The sequence below is a fragment of the Rhineura floridana genome, chromosome 13 (assembly GCF_030035675.1).
Source record: "Rhineura floridana isolate rRhiFlo1 chromosome 13, rRhiFlo1.hap2, whole genome shotgun sequence".
Classification (NCBI taxonomy): Eukaryota; Metazoa; Chordata; class Lepidosauria; order Squamata; family Rhineuridae; genus Rhineura; species Rhineura floridana.
The window spans coordinates 2298021-2310435 of record NC_084492.1 but is presented as its reverse complement, the minus strand read 5'-3'; the positions used below and the strand labels follow the sequence as shown (position 1 = coordinate 2310435).

General features: G+C 43.9%; 1 protein-coding gene across 1 annotated transcript in view; it reads left to right on the top strand.

Annotated features, from left to right (window-relative positions):
* HYDIN (HYDIN axonemal central pair apparatus protein) overlaps nucleotides 1–12415 on the top strand; it is a 426739-nt gene that overhangs the window by 286419 nt on the left and 127905 nt on the right. The window contains exons 42-47 of the mRNA XM_061594057.1: nucleotides 917–1100; nucleotides 2478–2619; nucleotides 3522–3693; nucleotides 4015–4665; nucleotides 7292–7507; nucleotides 12025–12218. Coding sequence (XP_061450041.1) covers nucleotides 917–1100; nucleotides 2478–2619; nucleotides 3522–3693; nucleotides 4015–4665; nucleotides 7292–7507; nucleotides 12025–12218 — 1559 coding nt within the window. The remainder of the gene's footprint in view (nucleotides 1–916; nucleotides 1101–2477; nucleotides 2620–3521; nucleotides 3694–4014; nucleotides 4666–7291; nucleotides 7508–12024; nucleotides 12219–12415) is intronic.

Genomic DNA, 12415 nt, shown 5'->3' with positions numbered 1-12415 from the left:
CCTGCACTTAGTCTTTGCTATGCTGGGAAACAGGAATTGTTTTCTTTTAAGGATGCTGAGGACTGCAGATCACTGCCCTTCAAATGAGCTACAAAAAAGTGGAGCAGACACAATAATCTAGATCCAGTTGCCGAAAATGACCAATGGTCATAGATCTAGTTGCCTAGCAGAATCCCCACAAACAGTGCCTTGCAAAGATGATGGAGCAACCAAATGTGTCTTGGATCCATTCACAAGCCCAGACTCCATATCCAAAATGAGAATAAAAGACTTCTTTTGATGAGGAAAGCCAATACTCTTGGCGAGGCAACATAGAGCCAGAGGGCCTCAGTGGTGCCAATGAGTAGGGGAGATGCAGAAGGGCTGAGGAAGCAGCAGGCTCACCAGAGAAAGGTGTGGCTACCAGCTTAGAAGGCCTACAGCCTTCAGGTTTTCCCCTCTGTGTCCCAGTGGCAAGTGGCCGGATGCCACAGCAATAGCACTCAAATACTAACCTGCGTAATCACTCAAATCCCCTTCGCTGGATGTCTTCAAGCAGAGGCTGGACAGCTATCTGCGGGAGATGCTCTGCTGTGGATTTCCTGCTATGAGCAGGGGGTTGGACTCGATGGCCTACAAGGCCCCTTCCAGCTCTATGATTCTATGATTCTATAAGTCCCGCAGCATAGGCGAGAATCCCTGCAAGAGGCTGCTTGGCCAAATAACGGGTAGGTGTCTTAACTTCCTTTTGACTAGGTAAAAGTCAGATTGATCTCTGTTTGCCTCACAACAGTTCAGTGACACTTTAGCTGATCTCAGCAGTGCTTGAGCTTTGCTGCCCTTGGGCCAGTGAATTTGACTTGAGGAGGCAGGGTCTGTGCCTGGCAATGGCCAAAGCCCTGCTGGGCTAACAGGATGGACTTTCATCTCCTCACAGCTGAATGACTGTTATCGTGGCATGGTGTTTGATGGGCTGGAGACCTTGTTTGCCCGCAGCATGGTATCGACACTCCTCTGCATACTCAAAGCTATCAACAACCGACGCCATATCTATTTTGTGAACCTGTTCCAGGACTTTGCTGCCATGAAAGCCAGAGAGAAAGCCAAGCAAGAGCAGGAAGGTAAGGAGGAGGGTTGGGGGAGCCCAACTATCCCTCTTTGCTTTGCTCCTTGTCTCTTTCAGTTAGTGATGATGGGGGAGAACTTTGATTCTATTGTTATAAGCATGGGGGTTAGAATGGATGATCCCTGTGGGTCCCCTTTCCAGCCTATGATTTGGAATCCTGTGCCTTGGAATGAGGAACTTGCTCTGCTGGTCAGATGAGTCTCTCTTTTGTTAAACAAATAGAGTGGCCAGGTTTGTAATGGGTCTTTCAGTTGCCCAGCAACTGGTGAATGGGCCAGGAAGACCCTTTTGTCATTGACACTCTTCAGGAGAGCCTTCCCCCCCCTCCTGGAGCCCAGTAGAGGCTTGTAGTTTTAGTTGTGTCAATAGAATTGCTGGGGCTGGAGGCAGGCAGAGAGGCTATACCTCTGCACCATGGCTTTAGGATGCCTCCTGCAACCCAGATGGAAAAGCTGGATATTGGACTGCTGATGCCTTGAACCCCTCCATCCTAAGCTAAGGTTGGAATGTGTGTAAATAAATAAACCATATTTTATAAAGACACCGCAGCCTCCGCTGACCTTCTTCCCAGAGGAAACCAAACCCTGGATGAGCACAGGGACCCTGAAAATCTCACCGCTCAGAGATTGGGGAGGCACACAACACTATTTATGTTCAATTAACAGGCAAACCTATCTAATTCGCACTTTCCGAAACAATGTATGAAACAAAAAAACACAGCCATCCACTGAGATTGGCACAACTCCAGATTTTCCAAGGCAGATCTCCAGCCAGGGAAGGTGCACAGCAATGATTTATGTATTATTTTATACTGTATGAATTGTTGTATTGTATTGTTGTACGTCGCCCAGAGTGTCCGTTAACTCGGACAGATGGGCGACTAATTAAATTAAATTTTATTATTATTATTATTATCTACTGATGTGTAAAGGCTGCATAAAAATGCAAATATTAGTGAAAACAGCATACAAAAATGCATTGTATAAGAGAAAATTGCTGTGCCAAAAGTGTGAATTTTAGGCAAAATCACATACAAAGATGTGTATATTAGGAGGAGCTAGCACTAAAACGCTGATGAGTTTTCAATGTGGAGAACTGAACTTAAGAGTGGTGGGCAAAGGAGAAACTGAGAGAAGCCCACACTGACAGTTTTGCCCATCTCTCCTGTGAATAGAACCAGGTCAGATTCTTACAGGATTTGAACTGCCGCCCAGTCTAGTTTGCATTGCTTCAATTTTGCTGTTCCCCTTTCTCTCCGTCAGAAACCTCACGGCCCGGGGATAGCAGGTGTCATCGGTGTTGCCATCTGGCTTGGATGTGGCTCATGTAGTCTGACTCTGATATCTTTCTTTTTCTTTTGTCTGCTTGGAAGAACGGGAGCAACAGGAAGCCATTGCCAGAGAGAAGGCTCGTCTTCAGGAGATGGATGAAGAGGACTATGATGCTCTTACCGAAGAACAAAAAATCCAGTTTGATGGGGAACTGTTGCAGGCCCTACGTGAGCGTAAAAAGAGGTCAGGGAGCTTCTTTGTGAATCTGCTATGTCTCCAAAAGAGAAGGCCCTTTGTTAGGTTTGGACGGTGATTGTAATGGATGTGACTCACTGGTCATTTCCATTGCGTTATTTACTGTTCTTCATCATGGCTTCTTGTCACAGAACTGAACTCCAAACTGTGAGAAACATCTGCTGCTTAAGAGCGCTGGGAGAGATGAGGGGAATGAATGTACTGTGCAGGTGGCGAGGGTCAAGAAGCAAAGCTAAATGCTGAGCCAGCCTTCAACCAACCAGAACACAGCGATGGCCCCAAATTCCACAATGTGTGAATCCAGTTTCTGGAACTGGGGGTCCAGATTCCTGTTTGTTTGTTTCAAAGCCTGGGTGACTCAAGACTCCAAAATGGACCTCAAAAGGCCAAAATGACTCTGGCCTGCCCAAGGCTGCTTGACCCTTTATGTGCCTGCTGACGCCATTAGCTGCTCAAAGAGTCTTCTTATATTCTTTCTGGCTGAATAGGGGCCTGCTTGTCCAGAATAAGATTCCCACGCATAGTTGGTGCATCCAAGGTGGCTGGGCATCATAGAAGCTATAGTCCTCACAGTGCCCAGGCAGCTGGCATGCATTCACCTTGCACAGGAAGCAACAAATGGGCCCTCTTCTCCACATACCCACTATAGCACTAGCTCCAGTCAGTAGCATGGGTGTGTGTGTATCTATGAGTGAGGAGGGTCCTGTTCAGCTGGAAGCAGGGAGAGGGAAGCCGCTCGGCTCCTCTGAGTGCCCAATGATGCAGTTGGGTGCATGGAGAGGCCTATATGATCCATAACTGTTCCAGGAAACAGTTGCTTGATTTTGGGAAGCTTTACAGGCATCTGAGTCATTAATTAAACCATGTTTTCTGTGTATAATGCATTGAAGGGAGCTGGAGAAGCTGGCTCGGGAGCTGGAAGAAAAGAAGCACCAGCAGGAACTGGAGCGTCTGAGGGAGGAGGAGGAGATGAAGAAGAAGACCAAGCGCTATAAGAGAGATGGAGGGGGAAAGGAGAAAGAGGAGCCTGCAGGAAAGAAGGGTCAGCCAGGAGGCAAGCAAGTAAGTCCCAAGCAGCTTCCCTCCCCTCGAGGGGCACCGGTTAGCCAGTTACCCCATAACTGATGGGGAACGGGACAGATTCGTACGGCTGAGTTAGGCAGCTGTTGTGTGTGCCGTAGCTAGTGCCTGCAGACTTGTCTTCACTTGTCAACATTGGAGTAGTTCAAATGGCTTTGTTCCCTGGAACATTTGTAGAAGTGATCAGGTTGTAGGAAAGCAAAGGATGCCGTTTGGGCTAGCAACACGTTCTCCTCCAGACTGCAAGGTTGAAACCATCTGCTTGACATGTGCCCCTCTTTTCCCATTGTTCTGTCATTCCAGAATGTCCCAGTACCTGCTTTAAAATCTGATGGGAAGCTGAATGAAGGGATAGAGCGGAAAGCCTCAGCAAAGGAGCGGCCAGATGTGAATGTCAATGATAAGGATGAGAAGAAAAAGAAGAGCAGAATGACCCTGCAGAATGGACAGCAAGGGGCCGCGCCACCTCCTGCCCAGGAAGAGGAGGAAGCTGAGAAGGAAGTGATGAGTGACAGTGAGAAGAACTTGGCTCAGAGGTTCAAGCTGTACGAGGCCACACAGAAGGACCTCATTCAGATCCTGTCATTCTGGGACAGAGTTCAGCTGATCCAGCTGCAGCCACCAGGCTCCGAGGAGAAGCAAGAGGAAATGGAGGACCAGCGGCAAGCACCATCAGGCCGCAAGGGCAGGAAGGACAGGGAACGGGAGCGCCAGGAGCGCCTGGAGAAGGAGAGAGCGGAGAAGGAGCGCCTGGAGAAGGAGAGAGTAGAGAGGGAGCGTCTCGAGAGGCTCAGGGCCATGGAGGACAATAGGCCAGGAGGGCCGGAGGGAGAAGGGGGTGACGGAGCAGAGAAGGACATTGGAGTCCCATACGTGGAAATCCAGGTGCTCAGTTCTGAGGACTCCAGTGGCAAGAGGATCCTGGAGAGTGGCAAGCTGCCAGATGTAATCCAGGTGGGACCCTCCATGATTTTCATAGAATGTGGACTGGGCTGTGCTAGGGATGGGATCCGTTGGCCGGTACTGGTTTGAAAGTATTTTGTCGATCTAACAGGCTGGTATGGATTTGAGTTCACTCTTTGTCTGCAAGCCACTGCTTTTACTGATCTGTTCAACCCCACCCCCCGAAAAATACTGATATTAATATCAGTATTTTGAAAGAAAATATTGATACCTTGAATGAAATATTAATAAAAATATTGATATGAATATCAGCGGAAAATCACTGCATAAAAATCCAATCCGCAACTATAACGAATAAGCAAATTAATGGAAAAGTCAGTACCAAATCTGAACTGGGTGGAATTCTAGCCCATCCCTAGGCTGTTACACATCAGGGCTATCGGAGTTATTCTAGTGGAAAGGACTATTTGCAGTGTTAGCAAGAGTGCGGGAATTTAGCAGGGAGTCTCATAGATGTGACAGGATCCTAAAGACTTCAGTTCAAGTTTAAGGAATGAGACTGTTTGTAGCTCTCATGGAATATTTGTTGAATTGTTTACGTACAGCTCAGGGTTTAGGGCAGGAAACGGCAGTTTGAGACAGACAAAAGACTCATCGTTCCAAGAGAAGAACGGCTAACAGATCTAGGCATCCTTTCATGCCATCTTTCAAAAGCTGCCCTGTGAGCAGCCGTTGTTTAAAATCCTTACTGTGTGTGTGTAGGATCCAGTTCCACCGAGAAGAGCCACAGGCGGCCTGATAGTAGTAAACTCTTGACCCTTCCCACAAGCTCAGATTGTCTTTGGAGTGGCCGGAGGAGGGCCACTGAGCCAATAGGAGCCCTGCACAACCTTATTCTGAAGTCTCAGGAGAGATGGAGGGCTGGGGAGGCTTTTGTGTGGCTTGTCTTGTCTTCCAGCAGTTGGAACTCGGCACCTCTCACCTCTAAATTCCCCTGAGTTCCCCTTTCATTGGGAACGTAGTCGCAGTTTTGGAACATAATACAAAGGAGGCATTATGTAGGAATGGCAAGATCTGTCAGGTTTGGTCCTCTCCGTTTCTCATATTTCCAATCTCACATTTGGTTCTCCACATTTCTGCAACAATTTGCAATTTCTTAAAAAAAAATCCTCATGAAAATTCTCCAGCATGTTAGTGTGAATTTCTCCTAATAAATACATTTTTGTAGGCAGTCTTGACTAATGTACACATTTTTTGCAAGCCATTTCTCATGGTGTAATGCATCTCCCTGCTGCTGGCCTCTTTCCACCTGGCCTGGCCAGGTGGGGCCTTGACTGACATAAAAGGCATCCCTACCTGAAGATGCCAGAGGCCACCTTGACTGTGGGGTGTTGTTGGGGGGCTTCTGTTTGGGTAAAAAAACAATTCTGCTGGTCAGTTTTTTGTTTTGCTGTTGTTGGGATTATGCTTCTGTATTTTATTGTTGGGTTTTATTAGGAATTATAAGGGTGTATCAAGTTATTGTATGTTTTTTAAGATGTTTATGTTAACTTATTGACCATTTCAATTTATTTCTTACAGTGAGTTGTGTAATGTTTTTTCCCCTTCGTGTTGTGAGCCACTTTGTGCATAGATTGCTATGGAAAGGCGGCATAGAAATAAACGGTGATGATGATGTTATTGTTCACTCATATTTTCATTTTTATTTTATTTATTTATTTAATTACATTTCTAGACCGCCCTATAGCAGAAAGCTCTCAGGGCGGTGTACAACAAATAAAATCACAATTAAAATATGAGCAAGTGTGGAAAAAAAATATATATATAGTACAATTATAAAACATTAATAAAATTGCCATTAAGATTTAAATTAAGAACATATTAAGTTTAAAATGTTAAATTAAAATATTTAAAAATTTACAAAATTTAAAAAGCCTGGGCAAAAAGGTAAGTTTTTACCTGGCGCCGAAAAGATAACAGAGAAGGCACCAGGCGTATCTCGTCTGGGAGGGCATTCCATAGTTCGGGGGCCACCACCGAGAAGGCCCTAGATCTAGTTGTTGATCTCCGGGCCTCTTTATGGGTTGGGACCCGGAGAAGGGCCTTCGACGTCGAGCGTAGTGAACGGGTAGGTACATAGCGAGAGAGGCGCTCCATCAGGTATTGCGGTCCGATGCCGTTTAGGGCTTTATAGGTAAGAACCAACACTTTGAATCTGGCCCGGAAACATATCGGTATGTTTTATGCACACTTTCCTCTAATACCTCCACTTGGTAAACATTGTTTGGTTGGCAAACTGCATTGTAAAATTCAGAAGTGTACTTTTGAAAATATGTTTCAGTTGTCATATGGCTTCAGAAATTGCGAATTTGATAGATTCAGCTTGAAATTCAAACTGAATCAAAATTCTTACCCATCCCTAGCCTTGTGTCATGCGCACTGATACCCTGGAACGTGGCTGGTTATTATGGCTTGGGCAGTCCAAGACTTGGGCAGTCCTGGCCCAGCTGCTGCAAAATACTGCAGACAGGATGCCCGATGCCTCCAGTCTGTCCTCTGTGGCTCTGCCCACTAGTGTAAAACAAAAGGCAGGATGTTTCATTTATGTTTTATTTTATTTTAAATGGGCAGCAGCATTGCATTGAGGCTTTAATGTAGCTTTCTTTTTTTGCCTTAGATCTTGAATGGTTTGGGGCTGGGTCCCTCTGGGCCCCCCATCCCCCCCACTGCCTTTTTCTCAGTGATCCCTTACCCAGAGAAGCGGGCAGCACCAGTTCCAGGAGAGGCTCTCAAGCACTTCACCTTTATTGTAGCTGAAGAACCGAGTCTGGAGGATGACAAGAAGGATGCTGAGGCCAGCACGGAGACTGCAGCAAACCTCCCTGCAGCAAAGGTAGAGGGCCTTGCTCCTTCACAGTCACACTTTCTGACAGAAAGAACAGGGTGGAAGGGCAAGTCCAGCCAATGAAGTTGCACAATGATGAGGACTTAAGAATGTTGCTGTTACCAGGGATGCTTGATTTGTTGCCTGGCAGACAAAACTGGGACAGATTCACCCCACTCCATCCTGTGGCACACTGACCAGGTCAATGAGGCTGCCTAAATAGTAAGCCCTTTGCAAATATATGAGGTAGATCACACTGCTTGGAAAGGATCACCCTTGGCTGTCGCTATTGATCAAGCATTTGGGGAAGAAGCAAAGCTTATATTAATCCAGAATGAATCTTAACAATGCCAGAATCTTTTCACCCATTTTTAAATGGGACAATAATTTTAGCTACTAGATTGTTGCAATGATAGACCCACTTACCTGAGAGTAAGTCCCGTTGAACTCAGTGGACTTGCTTCTGAGAAGACATATTCAGAATTGCACTGTAAGTAATATAGTGGGAATTATATCTCTGCAGACTAAACAAGGCTTATAACTGGTAAAAATGTACTAGTTAGTGTACATAATAGAAGTTGCTGTTGTTTAATAGTTATTGATGTATTATTCATAATCAATAATTATGAAGCTGTTGGGGAATTTTTTTATATACAAACAAAAAGCAAAATATATTCTTTTATAAATCTATAAATGTTTATAAAGGTTTATAACATTTTAATAGTTTAGTTTAACATTTAATAAGTTTAGTAGCCAGCCAGAAGCCTTTTCTTCTTGGAGCTGTCTTCCCTGACTGTTTTGGAACAGCTAGAACTCTAAATAATTATAAAACTGAATAGCCACTGAACATCTCTGAACATCCTTGTGCTCTCCAAGACATGAGAAGGATTGTATTAGCTGGGTTGCTTAGCTCATAGTGAACATGTACTTTTATGTGAACACTGCCAAATTCACCAGAACATGATGCAGAAAGTACAGTACCTATGCAATGCCTATGCAATACCTGTGCAATGCCTGTGCAATACTGTAATGCCTATGTGTCATACTGATGTGTAACCTCCTGATTGGTAGATGCTAAAGTCTTTGTCCTGAAATGTATAAAAACCGCAGGCAACCAGTGCCATGTTGTAGTTCTCCACTCACTAGGAGGGAGCTGACCAAGCATAAGCTTGTCATCCAGTAAGTGCTACCTTTTTGCTGCAAGCCTGTTTCTTCGATTTTACTCAAGGACCCCCAGTCCAATGAACTACAATATTCCCCGTCAAAGATTGGTTAACATGATACAAATAGCATTACACTAAATAAATAAATAGCTCTTTTTATATAGAAAATGGTTTTAACCATTTTTGTTAAAGCTTCTTGAGATGTTTAATTTAAAAACTAATAATTGCTAGTTATGTGCCATAGTAAGATGTGGGTTAAAGGCTACCTTTCAGAAGAAGCTTACTTATGAAGAAGACGAAAATGAAGAATAGGCAGGGATGCCCGAGTGTCCCCTTGTGTTACTGTTTGCGTTGGCTCTAAAACTATCTGCAAGAGCAGCAAAGGAAAAGGGAAGTGATGGGGGAAATTAAAATAGCTCTTTATGCTGACAGTGTTAGAAGACCCCCAAATCCCTTGACATTGCTTGGTATGTTTAACAAAGTGTCAGGTTATAAGCATAATGGGCGTGGGGAGTTTGAAGTTATGGCATTCCATTTGGAGGGACAGATGAGAGATACCTTGTAAACGTCTTCTGGAATCCTAGATAATTTTTCTTTCCTTACATTAAGACCAGTTGGTGACAATCCTGGATTTAATTTTCCTTTATATCTGTTCTGGATGTTTAGTACATGGGCTTGTTTTAATAAGCTCCCTATCAGCTTTACTACAGCGCCACAGTGTATTCTTAAATTCTGTTGATGTTTGTTTTATATTATTATCTGTATTATTTTAAATTGTTTTTAGATTTTTAAGTGCCTTTTACGGTTTTAAGGTTGTGCATAGTTTAATTGTATTTTAATTGTATGTTTTTCTATGTTTTTAACTACATGTCGTTTTATTTGTAAGCCGCCCTGAGTTCCAATTTGGAAAAAGGGCGGGGTAAAAATAAAGTTTCAATTCAATTCAATTCAATACAGCCTGCTGCCCTCCAGAAGTTGTTGAACTCCAATTCCCAGCATTCCTGACCATGAACCTTGCCAGCCGGAGCTGATGGGAGTTTGAGTCCAACACTGGATGGCCTTGCACTGGCTGACTGTGAGCTACTGAGACCTATTCAAGGTGATGGTACTGGTGTATAAATCCCTAAATAGTTTATTTATTTATTAAATTTATACCCCACCTTTCCTACCAGAAGGAGCCCAGGCAGGTAAACAAAACACTAAAAACAGTCTCAAAAAAAATCTTAAAAACAGACTTTAAAGATGTTTTGTTTTAATGTATTTTTAAAATTTTTTTAAAAAACATCTTAAAAAGCAATTCTAACATAGACGCAGACTGGGATAAGGTCTCTACTTAAAAGTTTGACACCCAGGCACTTCAAGGAGTACCTTTCCCAATTCCAACCAGCCCATGCTCTGAGATCAGCAGGAGAGGCCCTACTCATGATGCCACTGATAGGCAAGGCCAGTGGAGGACACAGGACAGGGCAGTGCCCCAATTGTGCAGTTCCCTCCCTGGGAAAATGCATCGGTTTTCCATGATGTTCACTCTTGGATGTCAACTGAAGACATTTTTGTTTGGGTGATAGCTCTGTTGTGACTTTAGTGATGCTTGTATTGTTCTGCTGTGCTATGTTTGTTTTAATTTTAATTTTTAGATGTTGAATTATTGTGGTAAATGGTGATTTTTTATTGAGATGCACTCCACTTTCGGCTCCTTTTGGAGGAAGGGCTGTATTTAAACATAATAAATAATTCACTAACAAGCAAAAAACCCTTGCAGTTTAAGAACATACCTATAGCCAACAGATATTTCTATCAAACTTTAAAAAGCAGGGAAATTGGGCAGCTACAGTGAATCTACCAGGGGAGCAGGAGATCTGACCTCTCTGAGATATTGGACTGCCCTACAAATTTGTCAAAATGCAAACACCATTTGGGTTGGTCTTTCACAGTCCAATCCACTTCCTGTGTAGCTTGGAAGAATTTGGTAACGTGCCTCTGAGCATATGGTGAGTGGTGGCAACACCTGCCATATGTTCGTTGGTGTTCTTCTTACTTTGCTTCTTTCCTGTGTTACTACTGTTTCTACAGAGAATCTAACCTAGAAAATTATATTTCTCTCATTATTCATCATAGCAATCTGTGTCAATTGTATTTTTATTAATTTCAAAGCCTTTTTATTGGTCAATGTCATATGATGGTGAAGACAGCCTTTTCAAACTGAAGGTTATGTTTTATTTCTGGGAACCCTGGGAATCTTGGGAAGTGTAGTTTGTGAAAGGTGCTGAGAGTTGCTAGAAGAGGCCCTATTCCCCTCACAGAGTTACAATCTCCAGAAGAGGGCTGACTGTTAAACCACTCTGGCCACTGGAGCTCTGTCAGGGGAATAAGAGTCTCCTGTCAGCACCCTTCACAAACTATACTTCCCAAGATTCTTTGGGGGAAGCCATGACTGTCTCATGTGAAATCAAAGTCTGCTGTGGGTGTGGCCCCTGATTAGGCAAGCCCAGCAGCTGTGAGTCTGGCTTTTGGAACACTGACAGTTGGTTCTTACTGAGCATGCCTGACACTATCATTCAGTTCAATGCAAAATGTCTTAAATTAATTAAAAATCAGCCAGGCATTTTTAAAAAACTTTTAAACTGCAGAAGATGAAGGTCAGAGTATGGGGCAAGGTCAGTATTAGGATTAAAGGTACTCTGTGATCATGGCTGATTTTTAATCAATTTCAACAAATTATGAGAACTCTGACAGAAAAAAGCCAAGTAGGGCTCTGGTTTCTCTCTCTCTCTTTTTGCACTTTGAACTCTCAATTCTCTCTGACTGTTTTGTGTATTGCCATGAAAATTTAAAGGGTTAAGCAAGCATTTCTGAGTTCAGGACTGTAGGTTTTGTAAGGTTTTGTTTTGAAATGAGCTTATGGGAAGCATCAGAATGTCATGGGGGGTATTTTCAATTTAACACTGTGGAATGCAGAAAATCCATGCTGGATTAATGTAATGTAATAATGTACATAACACATTGGTTGGTTTGACATGCCTGTGGGTGTTAGTACACATAGTGGGCACTTTCTAGATATTGGGGGTGTTTCCGCATGGCAGTATCCATATGCCATCCCTATCATAATACTATCACATATTATTTTCCAATTTAATCCAGATTTACAATTTCCCTGGAAAATCCAATAAATTTATTAAAAAGCAGAAATACTAAATCCAGATTAAATGAGGTGAAGTGGGGAGAGTGGGGTGCCATTTTGATGAGGATGACATCATGGGGATGTGGCAAAAAACTTCCCTGTTCAAGCAGCACTGAGGAGCCCACAATAAACTGCCTGGTTCTCTCTGCTTTCCTTCCTCCTGTGTTTCCTCTCGCTCTCAGGAGGAGCAGGCCACCCCAACTCGAGGCAGGACCAAGAAGGAAAAGCCTGACCTAACCCGTGACACTTTGAAGGAAAAGAAAGGCACAACTCGCAGCAGGAAGGGCCCTCACCCTAGCCCTGGCACAATGACAGCTCTGTCGGAGCTAGATCAGGGTGGCCTAACAGCGGAACCGTCCAGCGAAAAGCTCCTCCGGTAAGGAAGCAAGAAGTAAGATCTGATGCACAAGAACTTGGGCTGGTGGAGGAGAGCTGCTCAGAGCACCTCTCTGAGGAGGAAGCACTTGCTTGCCTCTGGCTGGCCAGGGACTAAATGCTTTTTGAAATGTGGACTTGGCTGGACAGAAGCAGAAAGTGAGCAGTGCATGCTGGTGGTGGTGGAGCAGAGCTCTG